The 25,335-nt window shown below is 49.1% G+C and overlaps 1 protein-coding gene across 2 annotated transcripts; it reads right to left on the bottom strand.

Annotated features, from left to right (window-relative positions):
• Positions 1 to 56: 56 nt before the first annotated feature.
• On the bottom strand, positions 57 to 25,127 carry POLR1G (RNA polymerase I subunit G). Of its 2 annotated transcripts, none has more exons than XM_088463618.1 (3): positions 25,021 to 25,127; positions 14,986 to 15,112; positions 57 to 518 (listed from the first exon to the last, which is right to left on the bottom strand). In XM_088463618.1, the coding sequence occupies exons 1-3, from the start codon at positions 25,031 to 25,033 to the stop codon at positions 125 to 127; spliced, it is 534 nt and encodes a 177-aa protein (XP_088319744.1). In that variant the 5' UTR covers positions 25,034 to 25,127; the 3' UTR covers positions 57 to 124. The 2 variants fall into 2 exon arrangements, with proteins under 2 accessions (XP_088319744.1, XP_088319743.1); XM_088463617.1 differs by lacking the exon at positions 25,021 to 25,127 and adding an exon at positions 22,793 to 22,932.
• Positions 25,128 to 25,335: the final 208 nt, after the last annotated feature.

Genomic DNA, 25,335 nt, shown 5'->3' with positions numbered 1-25,335 from the left:
GGTCACACGCGCTCAGGGCTGGGACTTTCTATTCAGCACAATAAGGACACATAGTGGACAATCTGAGTATTGCAGTCACTCGCAGGTTACTCGCCTTTTTATTATCACATTTACATGTCCATAATTACGCTTCCTCCTGCTTGCGTTTTTTAGCTTTCTTTTTCTTCTTGGTACTACCTGACCATAGAGAGTGCCCCGCGTTCTGCTGGGTGACTCGGGGGGCAATAGCTCCGAAAGGGCGATATCTCTGCTTTAGCCCCTCAGGAATGAGTAAGGGGGGGCTGTCTGGAATGCTGTTTAGGGCTGTGTGGTCTCCATGGGCCTCTGCCAGGGTGATGATACCCTGGAACGATGGGGCACAAAGCAGGCTTGCTGCAGAGGGCTCTGGAGGACACAGCAGGGCCCGGGAAGGGCTATCATTGCAGGGGGAAGACATAACATGGTAATATTTCTTCATGCCATTCACTCTTATCTTCTGCATCTTGTACCCGGACAGCGGGAGGCGATGAGAGTTGAAGCTGGAGGTGGTAAAGCAAGAGAAGTAGTCATTAGAAGTACACATTAGCTACATTGTAAATGACAGTGTAAAAAACAAGAGATATGGTAAGAACTTACCTTTGTTATCTCTGTTTCTACGAAGTCCATAGGGTCCACAGGGTTGACCTTGGGGGTTATAGCTGGAACAGGATCCATGGGCACCACACAGTTAAGCTTTTAGCTCCCAGGATGCACTTGGGTCCTCCTCTATACCCCGCCCCCGAGCCACAGGCACCTCAGTTGGTAAGCAGCCTAGGCCGGAGGAGAATATGGAACAGAGAGAAGGAAGACTGGAACACACAAGAAACCATACTCACAGCAATAGGAGACGGAAAACCGGTGACCAGCCACACAGCCCATTTGAAGCAAGGTGCGTCAGGGCGGGCGCCCTGTGGACCCTATGGACTTCGTAGAAACAGAGATAACAAAGGTAAGTTCTTACCATATCTCTTGTTTTCTACTTCAGGGTCCATAGGGGGTCCACAGGGTTGACCTTGGGGATGTCCCAAAGCAGTACAACTAAGGGCGGGGACGCTCCTGTGCTGAAAGGAGTACCCGGCGCCCAAAGGATGCATCCTGAGAGGCAAAGGTGTCAAACGCATAGAACCTCAAAAACGTTTGAATTGAAGACCAAGTGGCCGCCCTGCACAGCTGAACAGCAGAAGCGCCACGTCTAGCAGCCCAAGAGGGACCCACAGAACGAGTGGAATGAGCCTTAACAGAGGCTGGCACAGGTAAGCCCTCCTGTGCATAAGCCTCACAAATAACGGAACGAAGCCAACGGGCTAACGTTTGTTTGTTGGCAGGCCAACCCCTCTTGTGAAAACCAAAGAGGATAAACAAGGAATCAGACTTCCTAACCGAAGCCGTCCGGTCTACATAAATTCTAAGCGCCCGGACCACATCTAAGGAAGTCTCACCAGCTGAAAGATCAGGGGACTGAAAAGCTGGCACAACAAGTTCCTGATTAATGTGGAACTTTGAGACCACTTTGGGCAAAAACTCAGGACGAGTGCGGAGCACCGCTCTGTCCTGGTGAAAAATCAGGAAAGGAGGGCGACAGGAAAGCGCCCCCACTTCAGACACCCTCCTGGCCGAAGCAATTGCCAGGAGAAAAACCGTCTTAAATGTCAGCCACTTGAGCTCCACCGCCTCAAGAGGCTCAAACGGAGGACCCTGCAGGACCCGTAGCACCACCGCCAAGTCCCAAGGAGCCACAGGAGGCACAAAGGGAGGCTGGATCCTGAGAACACCTTGGAAAAAGGTGTGAACGTCTGGTAGTATTGCAATCCGCCGTTGAAACCACACGGACAAGGCGGACACATGAACCTTCAGAGATGCAAGGCGTAAGCCGAGATCCAATCCTGACTGAAGAAATTCCAAGATCCTAGAAACTCGGAACACCTGAGGATCATAAAGTCTGGACTCACACCACTGAAAGTAAGTGTGCCACACTCTGTGATAAATCCGTGCTGAAGCAGGCTTGCGTGCCCTGAGCATCGTACCAATAACCGAACTGGAGAAACCCCGAGACCTCAAGACGGCTGTCTCAAGAGCCACGCCGTCAAAGACAGCCGACCCAGATCCGGGTAAAGGCAGGGCCCCTGAGACAACAGGTCCCGACGTTGAGGAAGAAGGTACGGAGCGTCGATGGAGAGGCTCCTCAGATCGGAGTACCAAGGACGTCTGGGCCACGCCGGAGCTACCAGCACGAGCATGCCGCCGTCCTGCTTGAATTTCCGCAGAACCCGAGGAAGCAGGGATATCGGAGGAAACAGATACGCCAGGTGAAACGTCCATGTCACCGACAGCGCGTCCACCAGACTTGCACCTGCGTCTCTTGTCCTTGACCCGTAAACGGGCAACTTGTGATTGTGACGGGAGGCCATCAAGTCCAGCTCCGGCAGTCCCCACCTGTCCACGAGTAGCTGAAACACCTCTGGGTGAAGCGACCATTCCCCGGGATGCACGTCGTGACGGCTGAGGAAGTCCGCCTCCCAATTGAGGACTCCGGGGATGAAGACCGCCGAGATCGCTGGAATGTGACCCTCCGCCCAAGACAGGATACGAGACACCTCCGACATCGCTGCCTGACTGCGAGTTCCGCCTTGGTGATTGATATACGCCACCGTGGTGGCGTTGTCGGACTGCACCTGTACCGCCCTTCCGTGAAGAGCGGGGCCGGACGACTGCAGGGCCCTGTATACTGCCCGCAGTTCCAGGATGTTGATGGGGAGAAGTGCTTCTTCCGCTGACCAACGACCCTGAAGCGACAAAGAGCCGGTCACTGCCCCCCAACCCCGGAGACTGGCATCCGTCGTGAGCAGGACCCAGTCCGGGATCCAAAATGGGCGCCCCTCGACCAGATGAGCTGTCTGAAGCCACCAAGCCAAAGATAGCTGAACGTCCGGAGACAACACCAGCACCTGAGAGCGGATCCGGTGAGGTAACCCATTCCATTCTGATAGAATCAGCCCCTGCAGGGGCCGGGAATGGAACTGGGCAAATTCCACCATGTCGAATGTCGACACCATGGACCCCAGAACTCTCATAGCCGAATGGACCGACAGGCGGCAACGGCTCAGGCAACTGCGTATCCGCAGCTGTAGTGAGGCGACCTTCTCCGGAGTCAGGAAGATCCTTTGCTGACGCGAATCCAGCAGGGCTCCCAAATGAACCATCCGCTGTGATGGAATCAGAGAGGACTTTTTCCAATTTATCAACCACCCGTGTGCTTGCAGGCAAGCGATCGTCAGGTGGAGATGTTGAAGCAGTACCTCCGGGGAGCTCGCCAGCAACAGGAGGTCGTCCAGGTACGGCAGTAGCCGTACATTCTGGTTCCGAAGATGTGCGGCCATGACCGCCATAATCTTCGTGAACACCCTCGGTGCCGTGGAGAGACCAAAGGGTAGCGTCCGGAACTGATAGTGGTGTTGAAGGATAGCGAACCTCAGATACCGCTGGTGTGAAGATGCTATCGGAACATGGAGGTAGGCGTCCTGGATGTCCAGGGACACCATGTAATCCCCCGGTTCCATCGCCAGAATGATGGAACGTAACGTTTCCATCCTGAACTTGGGAACTCTGAGGAATTTGTTCAGAGACTTCAAGTTGAGGATAGGGCGATGAGAACCATTGGGTTTCTGCACCAGAAACAGAGACGAATAATACCCCGTCCCTCGTTGTGATAGAGGAACGGGAACAATGACCCCTGCTTTCAGCAAGGACTCTATAGCCTCCTGAACCTGTAACGCCTTGGTCTTGTTCTGAGAAGGACTTGTGCAGAAAAACTGGTGGGGTGGTCTGTGCCGAAAAGACAGGACGTACCCCTGGGAGACCACTTCTCGAACCCAGGCATCCGTGGTGGTATTGTGCCAGCACTGGGCAAATAGAAGAAGTCGGCCTCCCACTCTGAGGTCCCCCAGAGGGAGGCCCGTCCCATCAGGCCGCAGGTTTATCTTCCTGCTTGGAAGAAGGGCGCCGAGCACTCCAGGCTTGCTTCTTGGGTTTAGAGGCCGTCTTACTCGCAGACTGTCTCGGGAAGGACTGACCTTTCGCCTTACCCTGAACCCGAAAGGAACGAAAAGCCGAACTCCGAACCTTAGCAGGCAGTGCCGCCGAAGGGAGGAAGGCCGACTTGGATTTAGCCAGGGTGTCCACTATTTTGTCCAAGTCCGGACCAAATAGTAATTCCCCATTGAAAGGTAAGGCCTCCAGACCTTTCTTTGAATCAGAGTCTGCTCTCCAGGACCGCAACCATAAGGATCGGCGGGCAGACACCGCTGCAGCCGATACCCGCGAGGTCAGCAGACTAGCATCTAAAGAAGCTTCTCCAATGTAAGAAGCGGCGTCCCTCATTTGTCCCAACAACGCCCGCTGGACATCCGGAGCGTCGTCCGGGAAGGTATCTTCCAATGCATTGGCCCACCCCTCAATGGCCTTGGCCACCCAGGAAATGGCCATGGACGGTCGGGCCACCGCCCCGGAGAGGGAGTAAATAGACTTTAAGCAAGTCTCAACTTTCCTGTCCGTGGGATCCTTCAGCGAGGATATCGACGGTAATGGTAAGGTGGCGCCCCGAGTTAAACGGGTGACATGGGAATCCACCGCCGGTGGAGTTTCCCATTTTTTACAATGTGCCTCAGGGAAGGGGTAATTAGAAGCCAACCGCTTCTGAGGAAGGAATCTCTTACTGGGCGCCTGCCAAGCTACCGCCATATGATCCGTCAACTGATCCGACAGGGGAAACACCGCAGAAGCCACCTTAGTTTTTTTGAAACTAGGAAACTTCGACCTAGGAACCGGTGCCTCATCCTCTATAAGAAGAATAGCTCGCACCGCCCTAACTAGTGCTCGCACATTAATGGACGACTTGGTATCCATTTCCTGGACCGAGGCGTCCGAGTCCGTGTCATCAGGGACCTCCCCATCATCTGAGGAACCCTCTGAGTCCGATACCTGAGCAGCCCGTGTCATGAGTGGGCGTTTAGAAATCCTAGAAGGCATGTCAGTCTGCAACATTGACTGAAAAGCCGAGGAAGCGGCCGCCAAATTTTGCACGGAGTTGGAGAGCACATCCACCCATGGTGGAGGCGTCGCCATAGGGGCCTGAAAAGGTACCACAGGCTGCTGCGGCACAGGGGAAGCCTGTATATACATAGGCAACCCCGCATAGGGACCAACTGATTGAGACCCAGGAGGACTCCGCAATAACTGCGGGACACCCGGGGAATGGGGGATGGTCGGCTGGGGCACCGCCCTAGTAGGGAGAGCAGTCGGGACCGACAGACGGTCCGCAATAGACACCAGCACTTGAGAAAACATCGCCCACGGTGGTTCCTGCGTCAGAGAAGGTCTGGATGGACCAGGAGCCACCTGGCATCGACTACACAGGCCATCCTGTGACAAATCCTCCCTATCTACTCCTGCAGAACAGCGTCCGCAGGAGGCCAACACCGGAGCCACTGAGCGCTCAACCTCCTCGTCTGACATGACAGAATATATTATATATCTGGCACCAGGGTAGAAGTAAAACGCATTCACCGGTGTGCTGAACAACAGCCCACAATATGGCACTGAGTAGCACACAACTGTATGTGACGGACCTCACAAATACGTGATCTATATAAGTGAGGTCAGTAGAAACGCCCCTCCCCCACACACCTGCAGGGCTTGTAGGAGAAGTAAAGGGATAGGTATAAGCTGACAGTAAGCGGAAAATAAGCACAGACAGGCAGCACTAGCAAAAAGTCACATACCATGCAGGAAGATATACTCACTGCACCTTTACACTACAATCAACCTGCCCAGATTCAGTGTCTGGGAGGGCTATAGTGCTGTGTACGCTGTCCTTAATCAGGGGAGAGGTACACAGGGGGACCGGTCCGCGTGCTCCCTGAGATCTGCGCTGCCACTGGGAAAATGGCCGCTGGAGACCTCAGAGGAGGAGTGGCCGAGGAATCTGCAGCTCAGCGACGCCAGACTACGTGCTGAAAGGCGCGCTGAGCTGAGGGGAGGAGCCGCTGACAGGGAAGGCTTCCTCCCCTGGCTGGCCATAACCCCAGGGATGCTGGCTTCCCGCTTGCCGGTTATCCCTGGTGGTCTAGTGGTCCCACAGGTTATGGGGGGGCCCGCCGCCACTGCCAGCAGCCTCCGGTCTGTCCCCCGGACCGGAGGCTAAAGGACTGCATTTAAGGCATTCCGCGCGCCGCCGCTAGCCAGCGACGCGCGGCTTACCTGAATCCCCGGCGACTCCGGCAGCAGTCCTGGGAGGTAGACAGAGTCCGGCTAGTACGGACTCTGTCCTCCCGCCGCGATCCCCAGATCAGTACTGGCGTCGCGGCGCCAGTCGGGGATCAGAGCGGCAGCGTGGGCGTCTGTACAGACAGCCCTTCGCTGCCGTCTGTAGTAAAAAGATTAAAAATAAATAAAATTTAACTTAAAATAAAAAGCTTCTGGGGGCTGCTCCTGCAGCCCCCCTGCGCGGTGACCGACTCCGGCCGGGCACCAGCTTACACTGAGGTGCCTGTGGCTCGGGGGCGGGGTATAGAGGAGGACCCAAGTGCATCCTGGGAGCTAAAAGCTTAACTGTGTGGTGCCCATGGATCCTGTTCCAGCTATAACCCCCAAGGTCAACCCTGTGGACCCCCTATGGACCCTGAAGTAGAAACAAAGCTACCCGGTACTTGTGCACTAAATGTAACAGCAGCCTGTATTCTCCTGCATCTGCCCCTGTGTATAGCAGCACGGCTTATTACAGGAGCAACAGGAAAGAGGCTGATATATAACAATACAATAAGACGAGTCAATACATGGGACCCATAAACCTACATATATCAGCTGACATCCGCAAATGTGTAACGCACTGAGACTACCCATCTCTCTGACTGTAGTGCCTGTATAGGACATCAGCTTATACCCATCTGTCTGACTGTAGTGCCTGTATAGGACATCAGCTTATACCCATCTGTCTGACTGTAGTGCCTGTATAAGACATCAGCTTATACCCGTCTGTCTGACTGTAGTGCCTGTATAGGACATCAGCTTATACCCGTCTGTCTGGCTGTAGTGCCTGTATAGGACATCAGCTTATACCTGTCTGTCTGACTGTAGTGCCTGTATAGGACATCAGCTTATACCCGTCTGTCTGACTGTAGTGCCTGTATAGGACATCAGCTTATACCCGTCTGTCTGACTGTAGTGCCTGTATAGGACATCAGCTTATACCCGTCTCTCTGACTGTAGTGCCTGTATAGGACATCAGCTTATACCCGTCTGTCTGACTGTAGTGCCTGTATAGGACATCAGCTTATACCTTTATACCCGTCTGTCTGACTGTAGTGCCTGTATAGGACATCAGCTTATACCCGTCTGTCTGACTGTAGTGCCTGTATAGGACATCAGCTTATACCTTTATACCTGTCTGTCTGACTGTAGTGCCTGTATAGGACATCAGCTTATACCCATCTGTCTGACTGTAGTGCCTGTATAGGACATCAGCTTATACCTTTATACCTGTCTGTCTGACTATAGTGCCTGTATAGGACATCAGCTTAAACCCGTCTGTCTGACTGTAGTGCCTGTATAGGACATCAGCTTATACCCGTCTGTCTGACTGTAGTGCCTGTATAGGACATCAGCTTATACCCGTCTGTCTGACTGTAGTGCCTGTATAGGACATCAGCTTATACCCGTCTGTCTGACTGTAGTGCCTGTATAGGACATCAGCTTATACCCGTCTGTCTGACTGTAGTGCCTGTATAGGTCATCAGCTTATACCCGTCTGTCTGACTGTAGTGCCTGTATAGGACATCAGCGTATACCTTTATACCCGTCTGTCTGACTGTAGTGCCTGTATGGGACATCAGCTTATACCTTTATACCCGTCTGTCTGACTGTAGTGCCTGTATAGGACATCAGCTTATACCCGTCTGTCTGACTGTAGTGCCTGTATAGGACATCAGCTTATACCTTTATACCCGTCTGTCTGACTGTAGTGCCTGTATAGGACATAAGCTTATACCTTTATACCCGTCTGTCTGACTGTAGTGCCTGTATAGGACATCAGCTTATACCTTTATACCCGTCTGTCTGACTGTAGTGCCTGTATAGGACATCAGCTTATACCTTTATACCCGTCTGTCTGACTGTAGTGCCTGTATAGGACATCAGCTTATACCTTTATACCCGTCTGTCTGACTGTAGTGCCTGTATAGGACATCAGCTTATACCTTTATACCCGTCTGTCTGACTGTAGTGCCTGTATAGGACATCAGCTTATACCCGTCTGTCTGACTGTAGTGCCTGTATAGGACATCAGCTTATACCTTTATACCCGTCTGTCTGACTGTAGTGTCTGCATAGGACATCAGCTTATACCCATCTGTCTGACTGTAGTGCCTGTATAGGACATCAGCTTATACCTTTATACCCGTCTGTCTGACTGTAGTGCCTGTATAGGACATCAGCTTATACCCGTCTGTGTGACTGTAGTGCCTGTATAGGACATCAGCTTATACCCATCTGTCTGACTGTAGTGCCTGTATAGGACATCAGCTTATACCCGTCTGTCTGACTGTAGTGCCTGTATAGGACATCAGCTTATACCTTTATACCCATCTGTCTGACTGTAGTGCCTGTATAGGACATCAGCTTATACCTTTATACCCGTCTGTCTGACTGTAGTGCCTGTATAGGACATCAGCTTATACCAGTCTGTCTGACTGTAGTGCCTGTATAGGTCATCAGCTTATACCCATCTGTCTGACTGTAGTGCCTGTATAGGACATCAGCTTATACCCGTCTGTCTGACTGTAGTGCCTGTATAGGACATCAGCTTATACCTTTATACCCGTCTGTCTGACTGTAGTGCCTGTATAGGACATCAGCTTATACCTTTATACCCGTCTGTCTGACTGTAGTGCCTGTATAGGACATCAGCTTATACCTTTATACCCGTCTGTCTGACTGTAGTGCCTGTATAGGACATCAGCTTATACCTTTATACCCGTCTGTCTGACTGTAGTGCCTGTATAGGACATCAGCGTATACCTTTATAACCGTCTGTCTGACTGTAGTGCCTGTATAGGACATCAGCTTATACCTTTATACCCGTCTGTCTGACTGTAGTGCCTGTATAGGACATCAGCTTATACCCGTCTGTCTGACTGTAGTGCCTGTATAGGACATCAGCTTATACCCATCTGTCTGACTGTAGTGCCTGTATAGGACATCAGCTTATACCTTTATACCTGTCTGTCTGACTATAGTGCCTGTATAGGACATCAGCTTATACCTTTATACCCGTCTGTCTGACTGTAGTGCCTGTATAGGACATCAGCTTATACCTTTATACCCGTCTGTCTGACTGTAGTGCCTGTATAGGACATCAGCTTATACCTTTATACCCGTCTGTCTGACTGTAGTGCCTGTATAGGACATCAGCTTATACCCGTCTGTCTGACTGTAGTGCCTGTATAGGACATCAGCTTATACCCATCTATCTGACTGTAGTGCCTGTATAGGACATCAGCTTATACCTTTATACCCGTCTGTCTGACTGTAGTGCCTGTATAGGACATCAGCTTATACCTTTATACCCGTCTGACTGTAGTGTCTGTATAGGACATCAGCTTATACCTTTATACCCGTCTGACTGTAGTGCCTGTATAGGACATCAGCTTATACCCATCTGTCTGACTGTAGGGCCTGTATAGGACATCAGCTTATACCCATCTGTCTGACTGTAGAGCCTGTATAGGACATCAGCTTATACCCATCTGTCTGACTGTATTGCCTGTATAGGACATCAGCTTATACCTTTATACCAGTCTATCTGACTGTAGTGCCTGTATAGGACATCAGCGTATACCTTTATACCTGTCTGTCTGACTGTAGTGCCTGTATAGGACATCAGCTTATACCTTTATACCCGTCTGTCTGACTGTAGTGTCTGTATAGTACATCAGCTTATACCCATCTGTCTGACTGTAGTGCCTGTATAGGACATCAGCTTATACCCGTCTGTCTGACTGTAGTGCCTGTATAGGACATCAGCTTATACCTTTATACCCGTCTGTCTGACTGTAGTGTCTGTATAGGACATCAGTTTATACCCATCTGTCTGACTGTAGTGCCTGTATAGGACATCAGCTTATAGCTTTATACCCGTCTGTCTGACTATAGTGCCTGTATAGGACATCAGCTTATACCTTTATACCCGTCTGTCTGACTATAGTGCCTGTATAGGACATCAGCTTATACCCGTCTATCTGACTGTAGTGCCTTTATAGGACATCAGCTTATACCCGTCTGTCTGACTGTAGTGCCTGTATAGGACATCAGCTTATACCCGTCTGTCTGACTGTAGTGCCTGTATAGGACATCAGCTTATACCCATCTGTCTGACTGTAGTGCCTTTATAGGACATCAGCTTATACCAGACTGTCTGACTGTAGTGCCTGTATAGGACATCAGCTTATACCCGTCTGTCTGATTGTAGTGCCTGTATAGGACATCAGCTTATACACGTCTGTCTGATTGTAGTGCCTGTATAGGACATCAGCTTATACACGTCTGACTGTAGTGCCTGTATAGGACATCAGCTTATACCCGTCTGTCTGACTGTAGTGCCTGTATAGGTCATCAGCTTATACCCGTCTGTCTGACTGTAGTGCCTGTATAGGACATCAGCGTATACCTTTATACCCGTCTTTCTGACTGTAGTGCCTGTATGGGACATCAGCTTATACCTTTATACCCGTCTGTCTGACTGTAGTGCCTGTATAGGACATCAGCTTATACCCGTCTGTCTGACTGTAGTGCCTGTATAGGACATCAGCTTATACCTTTATACCCGTCTGTCTGACTGTAGTGCCTGTATAGGACATCAGCTTATACCTTTATACCCGTCTGTCTGACTGTAGTGCCTGTATAGGACATCAGCTTATACCTTTATACCCGTCTGTCTGACTGTAGTGCCTGTATAGGACATCAGCTTATACCTTTATACCCGTCTGTCTGACTGTAGTGCCTGTATAGGACATCAGCTTATACCTTTATACCCGTCTGTCTGACTGTAGTGCCTGTATAGGACATCAGCTTATACCCGTCTGTCTGACTGTAGTGCCTGTATAGGACATCAGCTTATACCTTTATACCCGTCTGTCTGACTGTGGTGTCTGCATAGGACATCAGCTTATACCCATCTGTCTGACTGTAGTGCCTGTATAGGACATCAGCTTATACACGTCTGTCTGACTGTAGTGCCTGTATAGGACATCAGCTTATACCTTTATACCCGTCTGTCTGACTGTAGTGCCTGTATAGGACATCAGCTTATACCTTTATAACCGTCTGTCTGACTGTAGTGCCTGTATAGGACATCAGCTTATACCTTTATACCCGTCTGTCTGACTGTAGTGTCTGTATAGGACATCAGTTTATACCCATCTGTCTGACTGTAGTGCCTGTATAGGACATCAGCTTATACCTTTATACCCGTCTGTCTGACTGTAGTGTCTGCATAGGACATCAGCTTATACCCATCTGTCTGACTGTAGTGCCTGTATAGGACATCAGCTTATACCTTTATACCCGTCTGTCTGACTGTAGTGTCTGCATAGGACATCAGCTTATACCCATCTGTCTGACTGTAGTGCCTGTATAGGACATCAGCTTATACACGTCTGTCTGATTGTAGTGCCTGTATAGGACATCAGCTTATACCTTTATACCCGTCTGTCTGACTATAGTGCCTGTATAGGACATCAGCTTATACCTTTATACCTGTCTGTCTGACTATAGTGCCTGTATAGGACATCAGCTTATACCTTTATACCCGTCTGTCTGACTATAGTGCCTGTATAGGACATCAGCTTATACCCATCTGTCTGACTGTAGTGCCTGTATAGGACATCAGCTTATACCCGTCTGTCTGACTGTAGTGCCTGTATAGGACATCAGCTTATACCCATCTATCTGACTGTAGTGCCTGTATAGGACATCAGCTTATACCTTTATACCCGTCTGTCTGACTGTAGTGCCTGTATAGGACATCAGCGTATACCTTTATACCCGTCTGTCTGACTGTAGTGCCTGTATAGGACATCAGCTTATACCTTTATACCCGTCTGTCTGACTATAGTGCCTGTATAGGACATCAGCTTATACCCGTCTATCTGACTGTAGTGCCTTTATAGGACATCAGCTTATACCCGTCTGTCTGACTGTAGGGCCTGTATAGGACATCAGCTTATACCCGTCTATCTGACTGTAGTGCCTTTATAGGACATCAGCTTATACCCGTCTGTCTGACTGTAGTGCCTTTATAGGACATCAGCTTATACCCGTCTGTCTGACTGTAGGGCCTGTATAGGACATCAGCTTATACCCATCTGTCTGACTGTAGAGCCTGTATAGGACATCAGCTTATACCCATCTGTCTGACTGTATTGCCTGTATAGGACATCAGCTTATACCTTTATACCCGTCTATCTGACTGTAGTGCCTGTATAGGACATCAGCGTATACCTTTATACCCGTCTGTCTGACTATAGTGCCTGTATAGGACATCAGCTTATACCTTTATACCCGTCTGTCTGACTATAGTGCCTGTATAGGACATCAGCTTATACCTTTATACCCGTCTGTCTGACTATAGTGCCTGTATAGGACATCAGCTTATACCCGTCTATCTGACTGTAGTGCCTTTATAGGACATCAGCTTATACCCGTCTGTCTGACTGTAGTGCCTGTATAGGACATCAGCTTATACCCGTCTGTCTGATTGTAGTGCCTGTATAGGACATCAGCTTATACCCGTCTGTCTGACTGTAGTGCCTGTATAGGACATCAGCTTATACCTTTATACCCGTCTGTCTGACTGTAGTGTCTGCATAGGACATCAGCTTATACCCATCTGTCTGACTGTATTGCCTGTATAGGACATCAGCTTATACCTTTATACCAGTCTATCTGACTATAGTGCCTGTATAGGACATCAGCTTATACCTTTATACCCGTCTGTCTGACTATAGTGCCTGTATAGGACATCAGCTTATACCTTTATACCCGTCTGACTGTAGTGTCTGTATAGGACATCAGCTTATACCTTTATACCCGTCTGTCTGACTGTAGTGCCTGTATAGGACATCAGCTTATACCCGTCTGTCTGGCTGTAGTGCCTGTATAGGACATCAGCTTATACCTGTCTGTCTGACAGTAGTGCCTGTATAGGACATCAGCTTATACCCGTCTGTCTGACTGTAGTGCCTTTATAGGACATCAGCTTATACCCGTCTATCTGACTGTAGTGCCTGTATAGGACATCAGCTTATACCCGTCTATCTGACTGTAGTGCCTTTATAGGAAATCAGCTTATACCCGTCTGTCTGACTGTAGTGCCTGTATAGGACATCAGCTTATACCCGTCTGTCTGACTGTAGTGCCTTAATAGGACATCAGCTTATACCCGTCTGTCTGACTGTAGTGCCTGTATAGGACATCAGCTTATACCCGCCTGTCTGATTGTAGTGCCTGTATAGGACATCAGCTTATACCCGTCTATCTGACTGTAGTGCCTGTATAGGACATCAGCTTATACCCGTCTGACTGTAGTGCCTGTATAGGACATCAGCTTATACCCGTCTGTCTGACTGTAGTGCCTGTATAGGACATCAGCTTATACCCGTCTGTCTGACTGTAGTGCCTGTATAGGACATCAGCTTATACCCGTCTGACTGTAGTGCCTGTATAGGACATCAGCTTATACCCGTCTGTCTGACTGTAGTGCCTGTATAGGACATCAGCTTATACCCGTCTGTCTGACTGTAGTGCCTGTATAGGACAACAGCTTATACCCGTCTGTCTGACTGTAGTGCCTGTACAGGACATCAGCTTATACCTTTATACCCGTCTATCTGACTGTAGTGCCTTTATAGGACTTCAGCTTATACCCGTCTATCTGACTGTAGTGCCTGTATAGGACATCAGCTTATACCCGTCTATCTGACTGTAGTGCCTTTATAGGACATCAGCTTATACCCGTCTGTCTGACTGTAGTGCCTTTATAGGACATCAGCTTATACCCGTCTGTCTGACTGTAGTGCCTGTATAGGACATCAGCTTATACCCGTCTGTCTGACTGTAGTGCCTTTATAGGACATCAGCTTATACCCGTCTGTCTGACTGTAGTGCCTGTATAGGACATCAGCTTATACCCGCCTGTCTGATTGTAGTGCCTGTATAGGACATCAGCTTATACCCGTCTATCTGACTGTAGTGCCTGTATAGGACATCAGCTTATACCCGTCTGACTGTAGTGCCTGTATAGGACATCAGCTTATACCAGTCTGTCTGACTGTAGTGCCTGTATAGGACATCAGCTTATACCCGTCTGTCTGACTGTAGTGCCTTTATAGGACATCAGCTTATACCCGTCTGACTGTAGTGCCTGTATAGGACATCAGCTTATACCCGTCTGTCTGACTGTAGTGCCTGTATAGGACATCAGCTTATACCCGTCTGTCTGACTGTAGTGCCTGTATAGGACATCAGCTTATACCCGTCTGTCTGACTGTAGTGCCTGTATAGGACATCAGCTTATACCTTTATACCCGTCTATCTGACTGTAGTGCCTTTATAGGACTTCAGCTTATACCCGTCTATCTGACTGTAGTGCCTGTATAGGACATCAGCTTATACCTTTATTATCTTTTACTAAAAATGGGGTGATCTAAAACTTTTGACAAGTGCTGTGTTTGTGTGATATAAGGAAAGCATAGGTGGTGATTTAATGCCCTTTGGTATCACATATATAATATCCCATCTTATTTGGTTAATGTATCAGCTGTACAGTGGGGTCTTTATAGCCCCATGTACTGTGCAGTCTGATGGATCTGAGTAACGGATGCTGAGGGCAGCTAGTGCAGAATAATCCTCCTCTCTTACCTCTCCGGAGTAAAGTCTGACGGTGCCTTAATGAGCCAGACTTCTGTATCAGGCTCCGAGTTCACAGACCCCTGACATTCAGCCACTGGTTCAAAACTCAAGGGGCACTGGAAGCCGCACTTCTCTCCTGGGGAGACAGGATGGGAATCAGTTAGTTCAGGAACCATCTCAGCTATAAATCCAAATGATCTTACTTCTCACAGTCACCCTGCCCACATTCCCACATGAGGGGGGGGGGCATGACACCTTGATCACAAGACGAGAGGGGAGGGTCACCCTCTCCATATTTTAACACGTGAGGAGGGGGGGGGGGGAGGTCATCCTGTCCACATTCCCACGTGAGGAGGGGGGTGACACCTGCCCACATTCCCACAAGACGAGAGGGAATCACCCTGCCCATGGTTCTACAAGACAAGAGGGGGTCAGCATGCGAGGGGGCTAACCTTGTCTGCATCAGTTTCCAAAAGTCACACTAGCTATATTATTATCCTGTCACCTACAGCCAGACATCCCACTACCACACTCTCACCGCTGTGACTCTCAGCATCCGGTCACTGTAACAGGTAGCAGGTATAGCCAGTGACTATAGAGTGTAAGCAGCAGACTCTCACCGCTGTGACTCTCAGCATCCGGTCACTGTAACAGGGAGCAGGTATAGCCAGTGACTATAGAGTGTAAGCAGCAGACTCTCACCGCTGTGACTCTCAGCATCCGGTCACTGTAACAGGGAGCAGGTATAGCCAGTGACTATAGTGTGTAAGCAGCAGACTCTCACCGCTGTGACTCTCAGCATCCGGTCACTGTAACAGGGAGCAGGTATAGCCAGTGACTATAGTGTGTAAGCAGCAGACTCTCACCGCTGTGACTCTCAGCATCCGGTCACTGTAACAGGGAGAAGGTATAGCCAGTGACTATAGTGTGTAAGCAGCAGACTCTCACCGCTGTGACTCTCAGCATCCGGTCACTGTAACAGGTAGCAGGTATAGCCAGTGACTACAGAGTGTAAGCAGCAGACTCTCACCGCTGTGACTCTCAGCATCCGGTCACTGTAACAGGGAGCAGGTATAGCCAGTGACTACAGAGTGTAAGCAGCAGACTCTCACCGCTGTGACTCTCAGCATCCGGTCACTGTAACAGGGAGCAGGTATAGCCAGTGACTATAGAGTGTAAGCAGCAGACTCTCACCGCTGTGACTCTCAGCATCCGGTCACTGTAACAGGGAGCAGGTATAGCCAGTGACTATAGAGTGTAAGCAGCAGACTCTCACCGCTGTGACTCTCAGCATCCGGTCACTGTAACAGGGAGCAGGTATAGCCAGTGACTATAGAGTGTAAGCAGCAGACTCTCACCGCTGTGACTCTCAGCATCCGGTCACTGTAACAGGGAGCAGGTATAGCCAGTGACTATAGAGTGTAAGCAGCAGACTCTCACCGCTGTGACTCTCAGCATCCGGTCACTGTAACAGGGAGCAGGTATAGCCAGTGACTATAGAGTGTAAGCAGCAGACTCTCACCGCTGTTACTCTCAGCATCCGGTCACTGTAACAGGGAGCAGGTATAGCCAGTGACTATAGAGTGTAAGCAGCAGACTCTCACCGCTGTGACTCTCAGCATCCGGTCACTGTAACAGGGAGCAGGTATAGCCAGTGACTACAGAGTATAAGCAGCAGACTCTCACTGCTGTGACTCTCAGCATCCGGTCACTGTAACAGGGAGCAGGTATAGCCAGTGACTACAGAGTGTGTAAGCAGCAGACTCTCACCGCTGTGACTCTCAGCATCCGGTCACTGTAACAGGGAGCAGGTATAGCCAGTGACTATAGAGTGTAAGCAGCAGACTCTCACCGCTGTGACACTCAGCATCCGGTCACTGTAACAGGGAGCAGGTATAGCCAGTGACTATAGAGTATAAGCAGCAGACTCTCACCGCTGTTACTCTCAGCATTCGGTCACTGTAACAGGGAGCAGGTATAGCCAGTGACTATAGAGTGTAAGCAGCAGACTCTCACCGCTGTGACTCTCAGCATCCGGTCACTGTAACAGGGAGCAGGTATAGCCAGTGACTATAGAGTGTAAGCAGCAGACTCTCACCGCTGTGACTCTCAGCATCCGGTCACTGTAACAGGGAGCAGGTATAGCCAGTGAATACAGAGTGTAAGCAGCAGACTCTCACCGCTGTGACTCTCAGCATCCGGTCACTGTAACAGGGAGCAGATATAGCCAGTGACTACAGAGTATAAGCAGCAGACTCTCACCGCTGTGACTCTCAGCATCCGGTCACTGTAATAGGGAGCAGGTATAGCCAGTGACTATAGAGTGTAAGTAGCAGACTCTCACCGCTGTGACTCTCAGCATCCGGTCACTGTAACAGGGAGCAGGTATAGCCAGTGACTATAGTGTGCAAGCAGCAGACTCTCACCGCTGTGACTCTCAGCATCCGGTCACTGTAACAGGGAGCAGGTATAGCCAGTGACTATAGAGTGTAAGCAGCAGACTCTCACCGCTGTGACTCTCAGCATCCGGTCACTGTAACAGGGAGCAGGTATAGCCAGTGACTATAGAGTGTAAGCAGCAGAGTCTCACCGCTGTGACTCTCAGCATCCGGTCACTGTAACAGGGAGCAGGTATAGCCAGTGACTATAGAGTGTAAGCAGCAGACTCTCACCGCTGTGACTCTCAGCATCCGGTCACTGTAACAGGGAGCAGGTATAGCCAGTGACTATAGAGTGTAAGCAGCAGAGTCTCACCGCTGTGACTCTCAGCATCCGGTCACTGTAACAGGGAGCAGGTATAGCCAGTGACTACAGAGTGTAAGCAGCAGATTCTCACCGCTGTGACTCTCAGCATCCGGTCACTGTAACAGGGAGCAGGTATAGCCAGTGACTACAGAGTGTAAGCAGCAGACTCTCACCGCTGTGACTCTCAGCATCCGGTCACTGTAACAGGGAGCAGGTATAGCCAGTGACTACAGAGTGTAAGCAGCAGACTCTCACCGCTGTGACGCTCAGCATCCGGTCACTGTAACAGGGAGCAGGTATAGCCAGTGACTATAGAGTGTAAGCAGCAGAATCTCACCGCTGTGACTCTCAGCATCCGGTCACTGTACCAGGGAGCAGGTATAGCCAGTGACTATAGAGTGTAAGCAGCAGAGTCTCACCGCTGTGACTCTCAGCATCCGGTCACTGCAACAGGGAGCAGGTATAGCCAGTGACTACAGAGTGTAAGCAGCAGACTCTCACGGCTGTGACTCTCAGCATCCGGTGACTGTAACAGGGAGCAGGTATAGCCAGTGACTATAGAGTGTAAGCAGCAGACTCTCACCGCTGTGACTCTCAGCATCCGGTCACTGTAACAGGGAGCAGGTATAGCCAGTGACTATAGAGTGTAAGCAGCAGAATCTCACCGCTGTGACTTTCAGCATCCGGTCACTGTAACAGGGAGCAGGTATAGCCAGTGACTACAGAGTGTAAGCAGCAGACTCTCACCGCTGTGACTCTCAGCATCCGGTCACTGTAACAGGGAGCAGGTATAGCCAGTGACTATAGAGTGTAAGCAGCAGACTCTCACCGCTTTGTCTTGTGTTATTATTATGACTGTCACCACTTATATATTATATAAAGACTAATAAAGGAAGGACTGTGAAGAGTGAGTCCCACTCATGCTCAGCAGTGCACAGAGTCCCTGATTCAGTTCCGCACGCAAATGCCATCTCAGCCGCCATCTCTCACAGATCGCAACTCCAAAAAAATGCCAATGTCTCCAAAGTTTTCCCGGGCAGAGGGACGCCCACTGCTGCCTTCTCATATCCGTCCGACGCCGTACAACAGTGAAGCAGATATGGCAGCCACACAGTTAGTAGGCTGCTGCAGACACAGAGGGCTCTCCCGCTGCCAGCAAGAACACAGGGGCTAATGTATGCACACCCACAAATGTCTGCGTTTCTCTAGCCCCCCCACCCCCTCTCCCCCCGTTACCGTGTACAAACGCCAACTATCTGTCACTCACTTTGTGAATGAATCCTATGTTCGAGCGTAATTGCAATAGAATGGCTGCGCGTGCAGAGTGGCTACCAATCGCGCATGCATGTGGGATAATGCAAGGTCTTCGGAGATCAATGTGTGACCACGGGGGAACAGAAGGATGACGGACAACCCCCCCCCCCCCCAAAGTGCCGAAAGCTGCTTAATGAGCAAACTCCTGGTTACTGTCCCCGTATAGATCACACAATACAGAAAACGAGAACACATATAGGGGGCGATTCAATCCTGCGGGAATGCCGGCTGCGAGGCTGTTTTCTTGCTTAGCGCAGCGCTATATATAAAGTGAATGGAATAACTGTAACACCATGTACGTTGTGTATTTGTTGAGCTGCAGATGTGGAAAAAGATATGTGGGTATAACTAAAAGGATGTTGAAGATTCACATCTTAGAACATATTATAAATATAAAAAATAAAGATGAAAACCACAGTGTCCCCGTCACAGTAAACGCTGTCAGATAGTGATCCACAGGTGATGAGATTTATGGGTTTAGAACTTGTAGTCTCGAAAGTGAGAGGAGATAAATTGAAGCTTTTAGCCAAGCGGGAGACTTATTGTAACATTAAACACCCTGCATCCTTATGGACTGAACGGGGGTGTAACATTAAACACCCTGCATCCTTATGGACTGAACGGGGGTGTGACATTACACCCTGCATCCTTACGGACTGAACGGGGGTGTGACATTACACCCTGCATCCTTATGGACTGAACGGGGGTGTAACATTAAACACCCTGCATCCTTATGGACTGAACGGGGGTGTGACATTACACCCTGCATCCTTACGGACTGAACGGGGGTGTGACATTACACCCTGCATCCTTATGGACTGAACGAGGGTGTGACATTACACCCTGCATCTTTATGGACTGAACGACGGTGTGACATTACACCCTGCATCCTTACGGACTGAACGGGGGTGTGACATTACACCCTGCATCCTTACGGACTGAACGACGGTGTGACATTACACCCTGCATCCTTATGGACTGAACGGGGGTGTGACATTACACCCTGCATCCTTATGGACTGAACGGGGGTGTGACATTACACCCTGCATCCTTATGGACTGAACGAGGGTGTGACATTACACCCTGCATCCTTATGGACTGAACGACGGTGTGACATTACACCCTGCATCCTTACGGACTGAACGGGGGGGTGACATTACACCCTGCATCCTTATGGACTGAACGGGGGTGTGACATTACACCCTGCATCCTTATGGACTGAACGACGGTGTGACATTACACCCTGCATCCTTATGGACTGAACGACGGTGTGACATTACACCCTGCATCCTTACGGACTGAACGACGGTGTGACATTACACCCTGCATCCTTATGGACTGAACGGGGGTGTGACATTACACCCTGCATCCTTATGGACTGAACGGGGGTGTGACATTACACCCTGCATCCTTACGGACTGAACGACGGTGTGACATTACACCCTGCATCCTTATGGACTGAACGGGGGTGTGACATTACACCCTGCATCCTTACGGACTGAACGACGGTGTGACATTACACCCTACATCCTTAGGGACTGAACGGGGGTGTGACATTACACCCTGCATCCTTATGGACTGAACGAGGGTGTGACATTACACCCTGCATCCTTATGGACTGAACGAGGGTGTGACATTACACCCTGCATCCTTATGGACTGAACGGGGGTGTGACATTACACCCTGCATCCTTATGGACTGAACAAGGGTGTGACATTACACCCTGCATCCTTACGGACTGAACGGGGGTGTGACATTACACCCTACATCCTTAGGGACTGAACGGGGGTGTGACATTACACCCTGCATCCTTATGGACTGAACGAGGGTGTGACATTACACCCTGCATCCTTATGGACTGAACGAGGGTGTGACATTACACCCTGCATCCTTATGGACTGAACGACGGTGTGACATTACACCCTGCATCCGTACGGACTGAACGGGGGTGTGACATTACACCCTGCATCCTTATGGACTGAACAAGGGTGTGACATTACACCCTGCATCCTTATGGACTGGACGGGGGTGTGACATTACACCCTGCATCCTTATGGACTGAACGAGGGTGTGACATTACACCCTGCATCCTTATGGACTGAACGGGGGTGTGACATTACACCCTGCATCCTTACGGACTGAACAGGGGTGTGACATTACACCCTGCATCCTTACGGACTGAACGAGGGTGTGACATTACACCCTGCATCCTTATGGACTGAACGGGGGTGTGACATTACACCCTGCATCCTTACGGACTGAACGGGGGTGTGACATTACACCCTGCATCGTTACGGACTGAACGAGGGTGTGACATTACACCCTGCATCCTTATGGACTGAACGAGGGTGTGACATTACACCCTGCATCCTTATGGACTGAACGAGGGTGTGACATTACACCCTGCATCCTTATGGACTGAACGAGGGTGTGACATTACACCCTGCATCCTTATGGACTGAACGAGGGTGTGACATTACACCCTGCATCCTTATGGACTGAACGAGGGTGTGACATTACACCCTGCATCCTTATGGACTGAACGAGGGTGTGACATTACACCCTGCATCCTTATGGACTGAACGAGGGTGTGACATTACACCCTTTTTAAATAAATTGTGTGCATTTAGTTCATTTATTCTAATCCAACTGCATTAATAAAGTGTTTCTAAAGCCGTGTATCCACTTTTCGGTTAAAATGAGCAATTGAACTATAACGGTATCGTGCATGAATCGGGCAGTAAAATATCGGAAACGACCAGTGATGTGCGCTCCCGCTGTTTGTTTCCGACATCAATCATCGCCTGAACATGCCGGTCAACCTGCCAAAAAGTACAGGTTGGGCAGGTTCGTGGATGAAGGAGGGAGCCGGCACTGACCGACATATCGTTCAGTGTCGGCACTATAGGGGAACAGGAAGGACTGTACGATTAAGATGTGGTAAGCGTACTGTCTTTCCATAGTCGGGTAGTGGATGCGTGGCTTTACTCTGGAAGTGTGTTTGTTATCTGGGATACATTGTATCTTTTAATTTATAATAGTTAGTAATTAACTGGCTATATTGTTGTCATAATGTGTTTAACATATATAATTTGATAATCCTGTAAGGGGAAATATCACATAGAACTGAACACATATGGTTTATATAGTGATATATTTATATTCAGTCAGGGAATAACAATGTTATATTTGTGGTATTGGAGTGCAGTGATTTCATTAGGAGTAACGATGTGTATTTTAGTTACCGGAACTATCCTAATAGATGATTGGGTAGATTTGCCTTTAACAATAGAGAGTGCGCTATGCAGGTCAGCCCTAAGACGAAGTACAAGTGAGGAAACGCGTTAGGGCGTGGCCTGGCAACCTGAGGATGTGATGTGGACTGTGAAGACGTCTATGCTGTATTTATTGGAGCTATTGTAAATCGCTGTGCCACCATTGGTGCGTTATTTATGACCTGTCTTTGCTGATTAACATATTCAAACTGTTTTTACGAACTATGGAGCGCACACATATACATATATATATATATATATATATATATATACACACACCAATTCACCAGACTGACACTCCCAGATGTTCTTGCAGCTTGTCCTGCTGCCCTTCCTCGTTGGTAGTATAAAGAAATGTAGGGAAATGGGCGGCACTCAGGGAACCATTAAGTAAAGAATCACAACATAGAAACTGAAATCGATGCTTTGGAGATACCCTCCTTCATCAAGACATACAGAATAACCAAATGACAAATATATACCTGTGTTCCCACCAGCATGCTCTGTTGTCCTGTTCCAGCGCCCAGAAGGGATCACCGGTGACATCATAGGCCCTAGACGTGCCGGCGGCCGGGGACTCCTCATGGAGCGTGGTACAGGGAGTGGTTGACCATCACCATAGTGACCTTAAAAACAATCACATCGGAGGCATGAATAAAGCAATATGAGGATCACAGACCCTCAACTATACAATGTAATAATAAATATCACCTCTGGGTCCTTCTAAGCTATATGTAATCATCTCTATGTAAATTACTAGAGGTACTATAAAGTAGCAACTATATCAGATCATCCGTATGCAACTGACATAACACCCTGTAACCACAAATGGAGGCTGTCCCAATAACCCTCTCAGACATGCATCTAAATCCGAGCTGTGAGAAAAACATGTCATGTGACTCCACCCAACGCGATCCCATTGTCGGTCATTACTGATCCCCAGTAGGATATATCGAGCTGCAAAAACAGCTACACACATAAATAATGCCGTTTACAGTATATTCATCAGCAAGAACTTAAGGAGGACATGACGTTCTAATCAGCAAAATCATAGGAAGCAATTAAGTGACAGTGTTTCATTAAGGCCCAGTGGATGTACAGTTTGTAGTGTGTAGATCCACTTGGCTTCTTTTTGTAACAAGATGTGCCCCCGGCCCCTCCACGTGGGTTAGGGGGTACCCAGTCATTCATCTTATATCGGATAGTGGATAATTCATGATGGTGATCCCTAAAGTGTCTGGCGACCAGTAAGTCGCAACTTTTGCCTTGGATGGCCGCCGTGATACTGGAACAATGTAATGCCATCCTTTCTTTCATTTTTTGAGTGGTTTTGCCTATATATAATAATCCACATGGGCATCTTATGATATATACTAAAAATCTACACACTACAAACTGTACATCCACTGGGCCTTAATGAAACACTGTCACTTAATTGCTTCCTATGATTTTGCTGATTAGAACGTCATGTCCTCCTTAAGTTCTTGCTGATGAATATACTGTAAACGGCATTATTTATGTGTGTAGCTGTTTTTGCAGCTCGATATATCCTACTGGGGATCAGTAATGACCGACAATGGGATCGCGTTGGGTGGAGTCACATGACATGTTTTTCTCACAGCTCGGATTTAGATGCATGTCTGAGAGGGTTATTGGGACAGCCTCCATTTGTGGTTACAGGGTGTTATGTCAGTTGCATACGGATGATCTGATATAGTTGCTACTTTATAGTACCTCTAGTAATTTACATAGAGATGATTACATATAGCTTAGAAGGACCCAGAGGTGATATTTATTATTACATTGTATAGTTGAGGGTCTGTGATCCTCATATTGCTTTATTCATGCCTCCGATGTGATTGTTTTTAAGGTCACTATGGTGATGGTCAACCACTCCCTGTACCACGCTCCATGAGGAGTCCCCGGCCGCCGGCACGTCTAGGGCCTATGATGTCACCGGTGATCCCTTCTGGGCGCTGGAACAGGACAACAGAGCATGCTGGTGGGAACACAGGTATATATTTGTCATTTGGTTATTCTGTATGTCTTGATGAAGGAGGGTATCTCCAAAGCATCGATTTCAGTTTCTATGTTGTGATTCTTTACTTAATGGTTCCCTGAGTGCCGCCCATTTCCCTACATTTGAGAATTACATGTACACACACATTGTATATATATATATATATATATATATATATACACACACACACAGAGTACATGTACACACACATTGTATATATATATATATATATATATATACACACACACACAGAGTACATGTACACACACATTGTATATATATATATATATGTACAACATATACCCCGGCACTCCAGTGCTGCCCTGCAGTACCCGCCCTGGTGCTCTCCCCGAGGGTCGGTGCCCCCACAATCCAGTGAAATGTAGAACATGGGCGGCGCTCGGAGACTCTTTTGCTTAAAACAACGAGCCCCACTTCTCCTGAGTATCCGATCCCCGAAACATTGGCTCACCAATAAAGTCCCCTGCATGGGGCTCGTTGTTTGAAGCAAAAGAGTCTCCGAGTATATATTTAAGTAGTAGAGGGTGTGTGTATATACATAGTACATATGATAGGACCCGGCGGCTCTGCACGCTATGTATGCCCAGGTGACCCCCTATGTAAGCGCAATACTACTAATCACACCGTCCATATCCCACCTCACATGCAGCATGGGCGCAGCCATCTTACCTGTATGCGCCATCGCTGTCCTCTACGTCACATCCGGTGACCGCGTCACTACAGGAGAATGTCTGACACATCGGGAAGTGTCCTTAGTGCGGGCTCCGGGCTAGCGGCCATTTTATCGCAGCCAGAGACATACTGAAGTGCAGACAGTAGTGTTCTATACCGTGTTCTCCCCCCTCACAGGGACAGCAGACGGTATACAGTCCTCAGTGTAGCGCTCCCTCCTCACAGGGACAGCAGACGGTATACAGTCCTCAGTGTAGCGCTCCCCCCTCACAGGGACAGCAGACGGTATACAGTCCTCAGTGTAGCGCTCCC

Source organism: Taudactylus pleione, unplaced genomic scaffold (genome assembly GCF_031769625.1).
Source record: "Taudactylus pleione unplaced genomic scaffold, aTauple2 ptg001420l, whole genome shotgun sequence".
NCBI classification, from domain to species: domain Eukaryota; kingdom Metazoa; phylum Chordata; class Amphibia; order Anura; family Myobatrachidae; genus Taudactylus; species Taudactylus pleione.
The sequence above is the reverse complement of the archived record's forward strand: the minus strand, read 5'-3'. Positions and strand labels throughout refer to the sequence as shown.

Coding starts and splice junctions, on each gene's coding strand:
- POLR1G (XM_088463617.1), bottom strand. CDS start 22,895: ATGAGGAGTCCCCGGCCGCCGGCACGTCTAGGGCCTATGATGTCACCG. Junction 15,113..22,792: donor GCATGCTGGTGGGAACACAG/GTATATATTTGT, acceptor CTGTCTCCCCAG/GAGAGAAGTGCGGCTTCCAG. Junction 519..14,985: donor TCAGACTTTACTCCGGAGAG/GTAAGAGAGGAG, acceptor TACCACCTCCAG/CTTCAACTCTCATCGCCTCC.